The sequence below is a fragment of the Protopterus annectens genome, chromosome 8.part0, assembly GCF_019279795.1.
Source record: "Protopterus annectens isolate FY-2018-M chromosome 8.part0, PAN1.0, whole genome shotgun sequence".
Lineage (NCBI taxonomy): Eukaryota > Metazoa > Chordata > Ceratodontiformes > Protopteridae > Protopterus > Protopterus annectens.
Window position 1 is genome coordinate 1,932,671,356 of NC_056741.1, and position 17,732 is coordinate 1,932,689,087.

General features: G+C 37.1%; 1 protein-coding gene across 3 annotated transcripts in view; it reads right to left on the minus strand.

Annotated features, from left to right (window-relative positions):
* Positions 1-17,732, minus strand: part of LOC122809736 (capping protein, Arp2/3 and myosin-I linker protein 2-like) — a 1,549,910-nt gene that overhangs the window by 449,360 nt on the left and 1,082,818 nt on the right. For all 3 annotated transcript variants that reach the window (XM_044081444.1, XM_044081445.1, XM_044081446.1), the window contains exon 17: positions 13,231-13,285. In XM_044081444.1, coding sequence (XP_043937379.1) covers positions 13,231-13,285 — 55 coding nt within the window. The remainder of the gene's footprint in view (positions 1-13,230; positions 13,286-17,732) is intronic.

Consider the following 17,732-nt stretch of genomic DNA (forward strand, 5'->3'; position numbering starts at 1 on the left):
TTATTAGTCTTGATATAAGTTCAGCTTTTGATTCAGTAAGTTGGGACTATCTGTTTACCTTAATGAAGTGCACAAACTTCTCGGATGCATTTGTAAATCTAATTGAACATTTATACACAGGAACGTTGGCTTATATTAAGGTAGGAACATATGTTTCACAAAAAATACCCATTCTTAAAGGTACAAAACAAGGATGTCCACTTTCTCCACTATTATTCACTTTAGTAATGGAGCCTTGGGCTAATTTGATCAGAAACAGTACTGACATAGAGGGTTTTGAAATAGATGAAAATACAACATCCAAAATTCAACCTTTTGCAGATGATGTTCTAATTACATCAGCAGGATCTAATTCTTCTATACAGTCTCTATTTGACAACATGATGAATTTTAAAAGTATTTCTGGTTTAATATTCAATGAAGAAAAACTAAAATACTACCTATATATACACGAAAAAATATTCTCATTAGTGATTTTACTAAATATGTACCCAATTCAGGTCAGATAACTTATTTAGGTATAATACTATCTAAAGATATTAAATCTATTATATATAATAATTATAATACCTGTTTTCTTAATATACAAAATCTTTTAATACCTGGAATAATATGTTTTTACTATGGAGGAGAGACTTACAATTATTAAAATGATAATATTCCCCAAGATTTTATACTTAATACAATCAATAATACTTCCACCTACAAAATAATTATCAAGAAACTGAACACACTAATGTTAAATTTCTTATGGGCACCTAATAGACCTAGGATTGCATTAAAGAAACATACTAATAGCTGGTCTCAAGGGGTATTTCTTTTCCAGACTTTAATTTATATACTATCTCTTCTATTGTAAAAGTTATTACTTTATTAATAGATCAGTCATATGTCACAAAATGGAAAGATTATTGGGAGCTAATTAGTATACACTTCATGAAAATCTCCTTAACACATAAAAATATGATTGTAAATACCTCCATGTTATGGTTACTAAAGGAATTTTGTACTTCACCTATTACACCTAAACATATGGTTTGTTACCCATTAAATATTATTATTAGTTATCGTAACTTTATATTCATGCACCCTAAGTATAGGGAATGGAATTTTATTGTATTTCCTATAATGTATACTCAGGGTATGCTTTTGTCATCTACTTCTGAAGGAACTCATTTAGCTATAGATAATGATCTAAAGTACTGGTATCAGTTGATATCTGATAATAAAGTTAAAAATCTAGATTTCTTAAAACAAGAATTTGATCTAAGAGAAACTTGCTGGTTAGAGGTTCAGACCTTTAGACAACATCTCATTAATAAAATAGATTTAATGTCTATAACTGTTAAAGAATCTATTCCAACACTGATTGATTACTTGATATTAAATTTACAACATAAAGTTTCTGATAAAGGTAAACTTTCATACATACATAAAGTTATCAGACAAGAAACTTTTTACAGTGTAGATTCATACTGGAATTATTTCACTTCTATTAACGGGACCCACCAAATCAACAAGATAAACAATATATATTGGAATCTGCTTATAGAACTACGTCTTCCATTGTCTGGAGACTTTATACATGGAAATTTTACATAGATCTTTTTATACACCTTTGATGATGAATAAAATAAATAATAAAGATAATCTATGTAAGAGATGTAATGTAGAAATTAATGCTGACTGGGCTCATATGTTTTATGACTGTATAAAATTGAAAGAATACTGGAAGTCAATTAATGAATTCTTGCAGGCTCTTTTTACAGATAATTTCATTATTTCTAAATCTCTTATATTATTCAACACACCTGTACCTCAAAGTGTTAAAAAGGTTAAGCTTCCCTTGTTATGGTCTATTCTAGCAGTGGCTAGGAAAATAATAACTAGAAATTGGATTTCAGATACACCTCCTTCATTCAATGAATTTAAAAATGTTATGAATATAGTGTGCCATATGGAAATAAACACAATTGGGACTAGAACAAATAGAAAAACATCTTATTTTATTGTATGGGATAATTTACAAAATTTGTTAAAAAAATTTTAATTTCAATAGCATGGTATTTTAGTTTAATTAATTGATCTGATTGTAGTGGATGTCTTTGTAAATACTTTAGTTGTTTTGTTGAATATTATAATAATACCTATTTTTAATTACTTGTATAAAATTGTTATGATATTTCTCTTATATGTTAAAACAATAAACCTGTTTTGAAAAAAAAAGAAAATGCTTGCTAATTAAACTCTTCTTATACAATTACCTTTCTAACCAGTAAATGTAATATTTAAAATTGTCTGTGCATTTGAGCAATTGTCTCTGTCCCTGATTGTTTAGATAAGAGGGCAGTGGCTACAGAGTCAAGGTTTTGGCCCCCCAGGTGTAATAACTTGACGAACACAGCATGGTGAAAAAGAGTACTTACTGTAGAAAGTCCTCTCCTATGACCCACAATGAGATTACTTTCATTTCTTACTGTTTTTAGAAACAGTATCTGCCTTTTGCAAAGACATCCTCTGATTTTGGTTATTGGCTATCATTAACACAGCACTTTAACTTACATTTGAATGTTAAGGTTCAACGAATGGCTTATTAAGCTTATATTGTGTTTCTGTTCAGATTTGAAGTTACAGCATCAAGATACATTTTCTAGCTGTAATATGAACGGCATTTGTCAGTACCTGAATTTAAACCTTTTATTGACCCTGCAGCTAAAATCAGAGACCTGTTTCTTTAATTTTTCTCAAGGTTGTGAAATTTTAAGATGCAACTATCCCTCACAGTCTACCTAGTGTCCCAAATGGGACACATAGAATTCAGCAAGACCACCACTTACATAATGCTTTTTTTTAAATGTCATTCCTGGGGTAGGATTAAAGGGAAAATGATAAGAAAGACTTGACATCTGGGTGGAGATGTTCTTTAATGTTTTAATAACTACATAAAGATAGTACACAATGTATACTAGAGATAAAATGTACCCATAAACAGCTCTGCAAGGTTTTACTGGAAATAAGCTGAATGTTAAAAAGGTAATGTCTATGTGAATTACTTCACTGTCATCAAGACTAGTAACTGGCTGGTAAAATGAGTGTGTGTCTCCATGTCATGCTGTTCATTAATAAGCAGGAAGTCATCATTCAATAAATATGTCACAAGTACAAATGTCCTTGTATGTATAGTTATATGTGCGGAAAAATAGACTGCATTTCCAGTACCTGCTGGTGGAAGAATTCCCATTGACAAAGGGATCTGTTTCTAATTCAGTGCAGGATTATTGTTCAGTTACCATCCCTGACAATCAAACTGCAATGTAGGAAGGGCTGATGACATAGTGGTGTTTGGCACATTCTGTCAAACCAAGCAGTCAGGAGGATAAGTCAGAGTGGCATTTTCCCCAGTAAAGGCCAGTTAGATCTGTTGCTGAACTCCTGAGGTAGTGCTTTATCTGAATCTTGACTGTGTTATAGACCTGCATGTAAAGGAGGGCATTCAGCTCCAATGCAGGGTTTGGAAAGATAAAACAGTGACCCAAGCTAATCTTGGCTCCAATATATTGGTGTAAAATACAGACAAGGACCTTCTGTACCACTTAGCACTGACTGGGAACAGTTTCATAGTAATGCAATAGTGAAGAGGAAGGCATTGGAGATGTGTCAGCTGAGCTGTACCTCAGGTTCAAAAACATGTTAACATAAAAAATGTCTAATGGATATCTCTTTCCCTGATCACACAATCCTGAATATGAAAGCACTCATGAGTCTAACACCAACATGTCCACCATATCTGTCAGAATCTAAAAGAATATTTGTATAAATTAATAAAAGAAAAGGACAATAAATGAATAGGCTGTCCCTTTTAAATATATGTAGTTCAGAATGATTGCCCTGGGTATTTTTATGCAGGTGATACCAAAACACTGAGGATGGGGGGGGGTGACCTGACACCAAGCCCCAAGTATGGGCTAAGTCTTCTACATCAGCTGGTCTCTTGAGGTTTATTGATATGGGTCTCACTTTGCAGTGAAACTTATTTCAACCTTTTGATACAGAACGTAACAGAATACATAATTAATTACAAAAATGATGGAGAGCTAACAGTATTTTCTGAAACAACCAACATAAAAAATGCATTCTGGAAATTTTGAGTCAGCTTACCAGGGGTCTATTTTATATATATATATATATATATATATATATATATATATATGCATAAATACACACATGCATGCAATTATGTATTTATTTATCAAAAATGTGGCTATTAATGACAATGAATTCAACAAGGATGTCAATAAAGATTTTAAGAAAGCCCAAATAGTACAATGTTATACTAAGTCGGTCAAGGTAAAATATATAATAGAAAAAAATGATATATTTTAATATTTGTTATGATATTAAAAGTGTGGTTGGAGATGAGACATTTTTTGTATACAAAAAAGCAACCAGTATCAACAATTTATTAGAGAGAACAGCTTCAGCAGATGACCCTAGGTCAGGGAGAAAGGGTACTAGAAAATGTGGTTCATGCAACCAATGCCAACATATTCTCGAACAAGATGAAAGATGTTTTGAAAAATGGCATTAATTCCAAGATGTGTTTAGATTCTGGTAAGTGTGACCCAAAGGAATTTTCTTATATAGCAATTTGAGATTCATATCCTTCTTTTTATGTCAGTAAGACAGACAGATCTTTTAAACAGTAGCATTGCAATGATTTAATGAAAGGACATACTACCAATGTATTATTTAGATATCAAGAATATTGTAAGACTAACAAGAAGTTTTATTTTGCCATTTTAGAGAAAGTAAATGTGAACCCAAGGGGTGTTTCTTGTGAAATGGAGACTGAATATAAGAAAGTATTTGGCAAATAAAATTGAGAGCCAACTACTTCCCAGGTTTGAATGATTACATACCTCTTTATCTGTGCTTTAATTGACAGAAGCAAAATTATTAACATTTTATAAGGTATTTAAGATGGTTGTTTTTAATAGAATAAGTTTGTTTTCTTGATTGAATATTTGTTAAAATTGAGGGGATTCTATATAAGTTAGGTTAGCTCACATTGTTGCTATTATACGTTTATATTTTTATGATTTAGCATACTGTTGTTTGCAAAACATTTTATAACATATATTAGAACATCTTTAATAGTTTGTTGAAGTGCAAAGGAAATATTGTAGAATCACTTTAAATACATTTTGAAGTTTAGTCATGTGACCTGAATTGTATTTACAAATATATATGAATTTATTAGATTAGTTCTGATGAAATGCTCATATTGAGTAGGACAAAAGCTGTAAGCTCAACTTGCATTAGATTTTATTTCTGTTTTATTTCCATGAACTTTAATAAATTTGGTTGCTCTGTTCTCAGTGGTTTGATATCTGCTTCCTGGTCACTACTTACGTGCGTTTCCTGTCTTATTATTATTTTTTAATGTACCTTTAATTAATTAGGAAAATCTTTAAGTAGCTGTGTTAAATGTGGGAGGGATATGGTTTCAGACAATTTAATGATCACTGTTAAAGCGATTGTTGATGGCAATGTCAGTGGGTCAGTGTATGCATTTGACAGCAACATGTTTAAATAATTTTGTGGCCATAATGTTTTGCAGTTTTATATGGCATGGAAGAGCTGGTAAGTGATGGAATGAAGCAAGCTGAACAACATAACTTTGAAAAATATTTATCTTTCTAACATCTAGACAGCTAGGGTACATACTATGTGAAATAAGATATATTAAAATACATTACATACATGGAGTGCATACTATGTGAAATAAGTTAAAATATGTTACTCTGGCCATTATTTTATTTTATTTTTTTACAAAAATCAGACATATGCGATATAAATGGTTAATAACTATGCTAGAACTAATGAATACAGAGGAAGTATACAGATATAAAAGATCCAAAATGTATTTATAAAAAAAAACAAAAATCACAAAACTTAAAAAAAGTTTAAAACAATAAATTCTACTGTTGGATTTGACGACTTGGCTGATTTTGGTAGTAAAAATGTGTCATGTATAGTCAGTGCAATTACATTAATGCTGACAGTATTAGAGCTAGGATGCAAAAAAAAATGGCTTCATATCCAGATAAAGCAAAGTCAACATTTTAATTGGTTATTGGCTTTATTATTCTTAATGTTGCTGTGGTTTGGGAGCATTTTTGGTTAGTCATAAACCATAAGTTTATTATTCATGCTTGAATCTCTATAGTGCAGCTAAAAAATGTCATCAAAGCCTCAAACTAGCACTAAGTATACGTGCATTGTAAAGGATGTGTAATAAAAGTTCTCCTCTACTTTGCTCCATAAACTTTCAAGTACTTAGTTTTACTTTGTGCTAGTGGTTTCTTATGCATTACTACAGATATTCATGCTCTTTTTGGGCCTTGCACACCTTTGACTACGGCACATTTAAAACAAGTAGTACCTCTTTCTTCTGCTGCACATCATATTAATTTATCCTATTCATTTCAGAAACACTGGTAGAATTATTGCAGGACATGTTGGTGTTAGACTCATGAGTGCTTTCATATTCAGGATTGTGTGATCAGGGAAAGAGATATCCATTAGACATTTTTTTTTTATGTTGTTTTGAACCTGAGTGAGAGCTCAGCTGACACATCACACATCTCTCCTTCTTCCTTTCACTACTTGCATACTATGAAACTGAGTCAGTAGTCAGCTAGTGGTACAGAAAGGTCCTTGTATTTTTACACACATTAATATGGAGCCATTAGCTTACTAGTCACTTTTTTATCTTTTCTGCACCTGCATTGGAGCTGAATGCCCTCCTTTACAAGGACACAGTTACAGACATATGAGCAGTGCTCAGACTCAAAGAGGGGATTCTAGTGGGGAGTGGGTCTGCATCAGGTTTCAGCCCTGAGCCATTCCTGTTCATACTGGTGATGGACAAACAGGTGGGAGAGGAGAGAATAATAAAGTTGCTGCATGCAGACACTGTGGCATTATATGCAGACTCTGAAGAGCAGCTTCAGTAAATGATAGGAAATGGAATGCAAAACTGAAAGTATGTTAGAAGAAACTGGCTAGTGTCATGGTAGTAAATGGGGTAAATCACAAGAAGATGAAAATTGAGACAGAACAGAAAAGAGTGGAAGTGGTCAACAGCTTAAAGTATATGTGAGATATTGTTGAGAAGAAGGGAAGGTGGTGAGGAGATCAAATCTAGATTTGGAGGTGTTGCAGCTAAGTGGCACAAACTGTCCGGGGTAGTTTATGGCACAATAACACCAAAGAAGCTGAAAAGAAAGGTGTACAAAACAGTAGTGTGACCAGTTCTTCTGCATCACACAGAAACATAGACAGTGAAGGCAAAGCAACTTGAGATAATGTAGATGAAGTGCCTTAGATGGGTAGTAGGATGCACAAAATGAGACAAATGAGGAAATGAGGGGAACAGAAGCCAAAGTATCTGCAGTTGTAGAGAAAGTCAAGGAAAACAGATTATGATGGTTCACTCACATGTATAGTAAAGCTGAAGGCAATTTGGTGAAATAGATTTGGGAAAGATAGGAAGAAGGAAGGGGATATGGGGATGTCCAGTCGACTAACGGATAGATTTTATGAAAGAAAACTTGCAACAGGCAGGTGTGACTGTCAAAGAAGGTAGAACAGCAGCTCTGAATTAAGAAAGTTGTGGCACTTGATATGACCAGCCCACTCCATGTAAAATGTGAAAGGACACAAGTGATGATGATGATCTTATTCATTTAGTGATTCTACAAAAGTATTTTTATGAATTTACCCACATATCTGTGACTTACTGGCACATGTTTATGAATGCAGTGCTTAGTAATACCATATAACTCAATGACAGTCTCCCCAGCAGATGTGTGTGGGTCACTGACGTGGTACTGCAGTCTGTTTTAATGAATATCATGTAATTTATCAAATAGTATTTTCCACTGGTAAAGTCTAGGAAGTATGATTTTTTTTTATTGCCAGAAAACCACAGATTTTACAAGGAACAGACTGAAAATAGAAGAGGAAATTCTGGACATTCTGTAAAATCTGGACAGTTGAGTGGTATGCCTATCCTACTGAGCAGTGAGCTTTACATATAAATGTGGCAGCCTGTGCATGTACATATGCTAATTAGGCCTAGAAGAAGCCCTGTTTCTTGCATAGTACAGAAGAAGTACACCCCATAATAGCTAGATAGTCTAAACAGCAGTGCAGAGTAGGAATAAGTGTGCTGCTAGATAGTGGCATGCACTTAAGAATTTCAACAGGGACAGCTTCACACTGCAGATTACTGATCCCGGTAAGTAGTGTTCAATATATGCATGGGAGTTTGTGTGTATGTTTGTGTGTTGGGAAGAACACAATTTGTGTGTATGTTGCAGCATGTAGGTGTGTGTATGGGGTATACCTGTGGGCAAGTGTCTGCGTGTTTTGTGTGTGTGTGTGTGTGTGTGTGTGTGCATGGCCGGCCTTAGGCATAGGCAAACTAGGCGCCTGCCTAGGGCACCATACAGGCCAGTCTCTTAAAGGGCGCAGTTTTTATTTATGTATGTATATATTTATTTTAATTAACAAAGTTTGTGCTCTTCTCGGTGCCATGTTGAAGTATAACCAGAAGCTGGAACCATGGGGGGAGCACCCACCCACTTACAGCTGCAGGTTGGTCAGGACGCTTAAAAAAAAAAAAAAAACCTTTTACTTCGCGCTACGAGAGTCTGCTGTTAAGGAGGAACATGAATGTGTATGCGTCACAACACATCTGGCCACTTGGTTCAGAAAGGATCTGTTCCCCTTCTCCACTTGGTTTGAGGAAAGTAAGCAACTCTAAGTGGCTTTCGTGTTATCAGAGGGAGTTATGGTTGTTACTGGGTCAGTCTATGGGCCCAGTAGAGATTAAAGCAGATGCATTTGCCAACATTTTCCATAGGGCCCGGCAGGTTATATAAGCTACAGAAAGGGTGGTTTATTGAGCTGTGTGCTAGTCAAACTGTGCCTTCTTTTGCAGGTTATATGGGGCAGGCAGGCAGCCTGATGGAGGTGCTGGGAATTTAGCCACTACTGGTATAGGTCTCCCCTCCCCCATTCTACTGCATAGCCAATCCAGCTATGTGGCTTGGACCTTCCTTGCTAGGGTGTAGCAGTGTATGGCTGCAGATCTGGTGTCTGGCATTCAGACATGGGTGTTTTGTAGTGAATTAAACAATTTTGTCTTTCATTGTCTGATACTGGGTAGTTTGCTAGTAAGTAATGATCACCTGGATGAATTGGATGTTTCATGTTGCCAGAACTACAAAAATGGTCACTTTTACACTGTCTGTGTGTTGAGCCTTGTAGCACGTAGTTTATTAGGTGGTAAAGTACAGTGATGGGTGTCAGCTATAGCATTTGGATGCAAATTTTGCAGAGTTCAATGTAAAGTTTAGTCTACAGTATCGATTGTGAGATGTTGAGTACTCTAGTATAGCTTTAGTACTTTGTTTAGTACATCAGTACCACACAACTGTTTAGAACGTCATACCATGAGAGGGATAAAAGTAGTAACATAGACAGAAACGTCTTAAATATAGTGATGTTTAACTAGTTTTTAAGGTTAATGATGTAAACTTCCAATTACACACAAGAAGTGTCATTTATTGGGAAGCTGAAGTTGTAAGTAAATGTAGACTGAATTATATCTTGAAAATGTATTGCTGGTCTGTAAAGATGTGAGGCAGTGTTTTGTGGAGTGATTTTTTCCTAATTATTGAAAGTAATGTACAGAAGATTTAGTTGCAGACAGGGACAAGTTAACTTTAAGCTTATGCACCATGCAGGTACTTTGTTCTAAGTTTTCACTGAAAGAGTTACAGAAGAGGATAACATTTCTTCTGTTTTGAGTAGTTATGAAGTGGGAAAACTGTAATTGCAGTAAAGAATCAACTCTGTGCAGCTGTTGATGCTATAATCCTTGCAGTTTAATTATCTCATTCTGCCAATGGCACATCACATTGCCTAGCTCTATTTTTTTTATGCAAGTCTTGCTAAACACTCTTTAACAAGTGTCATTATTAAAGGATTTGCTTAACATCTTTTTTTGTACTACAGGTTGATTTGCTGTTATGCGATACTATAACTGATTATTATTGCATGATCATTGGTCTGATGAAACCCAGGCTCCCCTTTTCTGTATATTTTTAAGAAACACTATTGTATACTTAATTGCAAAATGTTTACAATTGTGTTTGTATTTCTTATACTGTGTTATACTTTTTTGCACTACCTTATCTGCATCTTGTGTATGAAATGCTTATGATCATGATTGAAAAGGGTCCTTGCAGCAGCTTGCCTACCAGGGAAACAACCGCTGGTAACAGATAAATAAATTGATGAATATTTCTTTGCATTTTGCTAAGAGTAAGAGGGAGTGAGCCATCCTAAACTGGAAGCACTATCTCTTCAGCTTAAATAAGCAAATAAGACTTCTTGTGAAGTCCTACAAAGCAAACTGTGTGTCCAAAGTGGCTTCCTCAATAAAGGACAACCAAAAGGCATTCTATAGTTACACCCGTACCCTAAAAGGAAAGGCCCAGATGTGTGCAGAACTGGTAGTTAATGATACCACATATACTAAGCCTGTGGACATAGCTAACCTTTTGGCTGACAGGTTCTGTGAAAACGTCACTCCCCTGTCCCCACCATATGTACCCCCATGACATCCCTTCCACCTGTCCCCTACCATGTATCTCTAAATAACAGGTAGTAGATGCCCTCTGTAAGGCCAAAAACACAGCATCTATGGGACCTGATAACATTCCAGACTGCATCCTACATGGGCTCCAACATGAATTAGCAGTACCATTGGTTACTCTTTTCATTCGTTGTTTAAGCACCGGCTTCATACCATCTGAATGGAAAACAGCCACCAGTATTCCCTTGCGCAAAGGTAGTGCTTCCACTGACCACAGGAACTATAGACATATTAGCTTGACTAGCCTTATCTACGAGGCCATGGAGCAAATCATCATGGACCTTATCAACAAAGATGTAGGTAATCTCCAAACACTTGACCCTACTCAGTTTCGATTTCTCAAAGGGAGATCATGCGTGTTAAACCTGGTGGACCTCTTTGAGACAGTCACCAAGGCCCTGTACAAGGGGAAATCTGTGCATACAGCCTACCTGGACTTTGTAAATTAAACTGTTTAAATTAGCTTAAGCAACCCTTTGAAACAAGACACATGGGCTTCTATTTTCTGAGGACATGACTTTTATAGTAAAATATGTATGAAGGAGCAACAGATAAAGCAGGTTTATTAAAGGTAAATTTCACCGTCCTTCACTTGCAGTTTAACTACATTACAAGGTATCTTTTCTTTATATGCATTTAAATAATTGAAGGAAATGACTGGACTGGCTTCCTTGGGGAGTGACCTACCTGTGGGTGTGACTTATAGGGGTTTTTCATGATTATGGTGTAGGTGCGGTGGTGGTGCTGCGGTAGCATTGTCACCTCACAGTAAGACTTTGTCCTGTTCGATACTCAGCTAAAGCGTCTTCTGTGTGGAGACATGCGTGAATGGGCATACCTTCATTGAAGGTTGTGCGTCAGGGCTGCCAACTCGGCACGTAAAAATCTACTGCCAATCATTAGCGGACGGGAGTTCCGCTGTGGTGACCCCTAACCGGGAAAAGCCAAAAGATACAACATGGTGTAGGTGGGGCTTAAGGGGCACCAGAGTAATACTTCACCTAGGGTGCCATTCAGCTAAGAGTGGCCGTGTGTGTGTGTGTGTGTGTGTGTGTGTGTGTGTGCGTGTGTGTGTGTGTGTGTGTGTGTGTGTGTGTGTGTGTGTGTGTGTGTGTGTGTGTGTGTGTGTGTGTGTGTGTGTCTGTCTGTTTGTCTCTCTCACTGTCTCTATCACAGAGGGGAAGGATCTGTACCTGTGTGTTGTATGCAAAACTGTGATAGAGGCTGGTAGGGTGCTCAACTCAGCAGTACAGAACTGCTCTAGTTGAGTGATTCATAGTTATGCAAATTCCTTGGTAATACAATACTGTCTTGGAAGGAATTTACATGTCTATGTTGCAGTTGCAACTGATGATATAGATGTAGTGCTCGTTGTGCCAACATCAATGAATGGTAATTATATCCTTTACTTGTGCTGAATCAGGAAGAGAGACACCGATTATGCTGTTTCCACCAGGAATACTGATTTACATAAACAAGTAAATAAATGGTAACTCTTGGACGAGCTCAGCAGCTCTGATGTACAGAATATAAACTCTTATCAATTTACATCAATGCGTAAATAGATCATAATTAATGTAAACAGCATCACTAGCTCTGGCACACAGATTATAAAATCATTTCAAGCTAGGCTTGAGTCGGTTACTATGCCTTATTGGAACTACCTGGTTTATATGAGAGAACTTTCAAACCAAGCAGCAACATTTTTAAAGACCCCACCTCAGAGCAGCTACAACAACTGGAGAAAAGGTTAAGCTGACAAACAGCATCTGTAGGACAGTTAGACTTGACTACATTAGTATTTTCTATATGAATATGGTGACAAAAACAGCACAGACATTATTCCCTTCTTTTAGAGAATATGCAGATAGAGCATGCAGGTATGGAGTATCACAACAAAAGGACTTTAGAGGAAGATGTGTATATGTACTGGATTTATAATATAAAGTCCATATTGTCATTTTTGTGTCTTATGGCTAACTATATAGTCCATGTTGTGCATTTCTGGCATAGTTGTTATGCAAGACCATTACAAATGAATGCTGACCTTTAGTCTCCATCATTCCATTGTCTAAATAACAGTTTTAGATCTTAGTTATGGTATGTGATGAAGTGATGACCCATGAAGATGTGCACGGATATAAATATTAAACATGTTGATAAGTCATTTTACTTGTTTATGCTGCATAAATTATTAACTATCAATTTACCAGGAGATACCATTTTTATAAATGTACCTATTGTGAAGCATCACCACTTTATGGTGGAAGCAACCTAAGAATGTGCCTTTTCGAACTAGAATCAGATTATTTACCCAGCTCTAGTTCTAAAAGACTATCTGTTCAGAACCATCAACAGTTTATAGTACAATCATATTTACAATCTGCATTTTTCACAGAAATTGCACTACTATAATAGGTAGATAATTCATTCCTGCTGGTTAGATTCCTTTCTGTAAGTTAATACACAGCCATCCCTTAAAAGGAGATAACACTCACGCAGTCCTCATCCTGGATAAGTTGAACAATCCTGTGTAGGGCATCAGCCAACGTCCTGTAGGGAGGAGGATAAGCATCAGTCAGAGATCATAACATTTCCAGCCTGAGCATATTCAGTAGTTTTAAAGGTAAAATGTGTGTGACACATCCTAAAGGTTACGATCCCAAACTGCAAACCTGACTTTCTTCCTTATAAAGAACTGCTTTAAGGAAAACATATTGTATTTTATCATACAGCAGTCCTGACTGCTGCAGAGAACATGACATATAATGTTATCAGCTGGACCCACACCAAATGTGTAGTTACTCATGCCAGAACTCAGGTGAATATATACCACATGAAGTGGCCATATATACAGATGGACACACACACACACACACACACACACACACACACACACACACACACACACACACACACACACACACACACAAAATAAAGCCTGGGCACAATGAGAGTACAAACAACAACTAGACACTCGGCACTATATGGGTGCATGTATGTATATATATATATATATATATATATATATATATATATATATATACATAAATATATATTTCTATTTCAAGTAATAGAAAAAATACTTCCAAAGCAAAATACCCTGAAAACAAGTTTTTTTTGGCCACGCGTGCAAGCTCCACTGCACTCCTCCTGCAACACTTATATATACCAACTGAAAAATAGCAGTACAGTGGGGAAAGATCAAATTCCCAATCCCTTACTATACCACAATCTGGCACAAGAAAATACTGGCATTTAGAGAGCTCATAAATAGTGAATCACCTGTGCTTACCTCCATTTGGCCACACGAAGGTATGACTGTGTGTGTGTGTGTGTGTGTGTGTGTGTGTGTGTGTGTGTGTGTGTGTGTGTGTGTGTGTGTGTGTGTGTGTGTGTGTGTGTGTGTGTGTGTGTGTGTGTGTCTGTGTGTCTGTGTGTGTGTATGAATATGCCACAAAAAGAGCACTATCTATGTATCTATCTATCTATATCACAGACTGGGCTGCAGCACAAAAAATAGCTTACATTATCTCATGACATACTCAGCAAAGATAATATTAGCATTTTGTTGTTGGCGATGCTGCACCAGATTACATGAACTGTGTAACTGTACTAAGTCTGTGTCTAATTGCATATGTACTATCAATACTAATGTATTAAATAAATGTTGCAGAGCTTTTCCCCGCAGGACTGTGCTGCAAAAAGGCGCTTTGGACACAGATAGGCTACCTGTCAAATAAATAAATAAATTGAGTAAATACACCTCACTGCTTTGGCAGTCTCAGAAGGAAATGAAAGGTGACAGTAATGAGACTTAGTTAATTATTATATATGACTAGCAAACTCTGTAAATGGCAAGGGCTGTTCTTGAGGTCACTGTAGGAGTCAAGTTAATGCAATAGTACAGGATAAATGCACACCACATTCAGTCTTGTAACTTAGATATACTTGATTGGTGTCATCAGATCAACTAGAAACATCCTCCTCCTCCTTCTTAGCAGTGTCAGTTTCCTTTCTGTAAATTGTATGTTCTACAATGCATATTGTAACGGTTGGGACTAGTGTACCACTTAACTCTACTTAAGAACTAGGAGGAGTTAAGGCATGACATAAGTTTTCCTTACAGATGACATTATAGAAAATAAAGCCTGCAGTTATTTTTGATTGGGGATATGCTGGAACCACGCCTCATCTAGTACTTAAGCATAATCTGTATTCTCTCTGCTTAATACACATGGTCCAGCCTTATTAACAAAACACAGAACGTGAGTTATTGTTAGCCATGAGTTATTGTTAGCCATCTGTCATGCTGTGAACATCATGTATTATTCATTCTCGCACAATTTACATTAATGCTTTTAGTTTTGCTGTCAGTTGTTTTAACATATGTTTTCCTACTCTAACTATACTGTATATCCATGTTTTTTGTAGATTTCTCTATTTATGATTAGTATACTGCTTAAAATTGTATTTTTATTCATAGTAATCCACCTGTTAATCTGCTGAATACTATTTTTTCTGTTTTATTCTTACGGACTGAGCCTGAAATGGCTCCTTTGATATCTTTCTGTACTACCTCAGTTACCAAATAATAGGTAAATAAATAAAATGCCGAAGACTAACAAATGTGTACATCGCTGCAGGCCCTACATGGCCTGCGAATGGCTAGTTCCCAGAACTATCTGTAAATCACAATAGCCCCCTGCAGACCTGTCCCTGAACCACAATGTGGTGTATTCACAACACAAAAGATCAGAATATTATCAATACCAGATCCATCATTAATGAGTAGTGTCATTACATTTTGGTAGTCTCCCAAATGTTCCAAAATTCTAATTCTTACTGAATGAATTGTTACCTCAAACCCCATCCCTGCAAGTTACCTTACCACAACTCCAAATACAAAAACACACACACTCAACATCAAAGCTGTCACCTAACTTAGCTCTTAGTGTAACCTTAACCTGAAGACACTCACACTGGCATTCCATCCCTTAAGAAACATGAACACACATAACAGCATTAGATCTATCCCTTTCTCCAGGCCTAACCTGTAGACACTCACACACACTCCAAGCCTAGCCAGAGTGTGTGTGCTTTTTTGCTGTGCCTCTGAGGGGCAGTGACAGTGACAGAGATGATTCGGTAAAACCTACGATCTCCCCATCCACTGCTCCACTTCTCTTCTCTCTGCCCTGAGCAGACGGTATGCACTGAAATAGCTTGGAGTTTCTTCTCAGTCGGGCATCGTGACATATGTTTGGGTGTCGGGTATACACCGCTAATGGGGCATTGTACTCTCAATCATTGGTCTGATAAGAAAGAGCATAGGGGCAATGACCTCTCCTGATCTGGATGTGAACCCTTCATGATCAGGTGGGCAATGTAGAAGGTCTTACCAAAATCCACTTTGGTGTCAAAAATTATCCATTTCTATGAGACCTCTCTGGAGGATGTCTGTGTCTGATGGGTCAATTATGGTGCCCCCAGTTTGCAGTCATCTTCAAATTTTCAGCCACAAACTCTAACCCTGTGTGTTCTGTCCTTGAGCCAGTTTGCAACCCATCTTGTGACATATGGGTTTACATCTAAGCTGGTGAGCTTTTCTATGATGTCTGAGTGGGGTATTGTGTGATCCAGTGTCTGTAGGTCCCCAATGTCTTTATTTATGAGTTCCATTATGATCCTCTCCTTAGGTCCCCAATGTCTTTATTTATGAGTTCCATTATGATCCTCTCCAGCTTTTAGACAAGGCTTGTGGAGTGGGACCACAGTTGCCTTACGCCATTCTTTTGTGTGGGTTTAGTTCCTCATTAAGTTTGTGCAGCACACAGCCGGGGACACCGTCCGTCCCATTGATGCTGTGTTTTTGCTTTAGGAGAGCAGCTCTCACCTGGGCATCTGAGATGTTTGGGAGGCTAGACTGGATAGATATTTCTCCTTTGGGGGGGGGAGGGAGAAATTGCATTGAACCTGTCTGCCAATATGTTGGCAATGTCTGTGGGTTCAGTGATTTTTATCATTTTGGACTAATTCTGAGCATATCTGGGAGTTTCCACCCAGGTTTCTAACATAGCTAAAGAAGGCCTTATGATGTCTAACATAGCTAAAGAAGGCCTTTATGATGTCTTTTGTGTCATTAGCAATTTTTCTCTCAAAGTTGGCCTTGGATGATTTTATGAGTGATCGTAGTTTTTGCTAGTATTGATCAGAGATGCCTTCCCTTTAGGGATTTTGCTCTGTCATGTAGTAGCTTTCTCCCTCTGTTGTAGAGTTTGTTTATGGCTGGGGTCCATCAGACCGGTGCCTGCCTTTGGTGAAAAGGGTCTTGATTTTATTAGGGATTGTGTGGTTTCCACTGGCTCTTTGAGAAGTTCTTCACTGTGGTCTTTTTGCTGATGTGGATCTCCAATGAGATTAATTTATGGTCTGATCTCACCAATGAGGGATATACTTCCGTGTGGGGCATTTTGTCCCCATGTTTGTGATGATCAGGTCTAGTATATTTTCTCCTCTTGTGGGAATGGTGACTAGTTGTTCCATAGCATTTGAGTTTATGAACTCCAGGAACCTTTAGGCTAGGGTGTTGGGGCTTGAGCAATGTTCCCAGTCTATGTTTGGGTAGTTGAAGTCTCCCAATATGATGGTGTTTGGAGAGACATTCATACTCTCCAGTGTCTTCAGGAAGGCTTTGTGGGTTTCCTGAGTTTGAGAAGGTGGTCTGTAGCATGCTACAAACTGTAGGGCAGTTTTACCTATGGTTAATTGCACTTGGATGGTCTCCGATGCTTCGTGCGTTGCCACTAACCTGGAGGTGTGGGTATCCATTATGAGGTATAACCTGATAGTGCTGGGGTGCTCTCAGGAGCCTTGAACCAGGTTTCAGTCACAGCACAGACATCGATGTTCTCCATACTGAGGAGGGCTTTGAGGGCATGCATCTTGAGGTTTAGACTTCTGGCATTGAGCAGTATTAGTTTATCATTTGAGCCTTGCC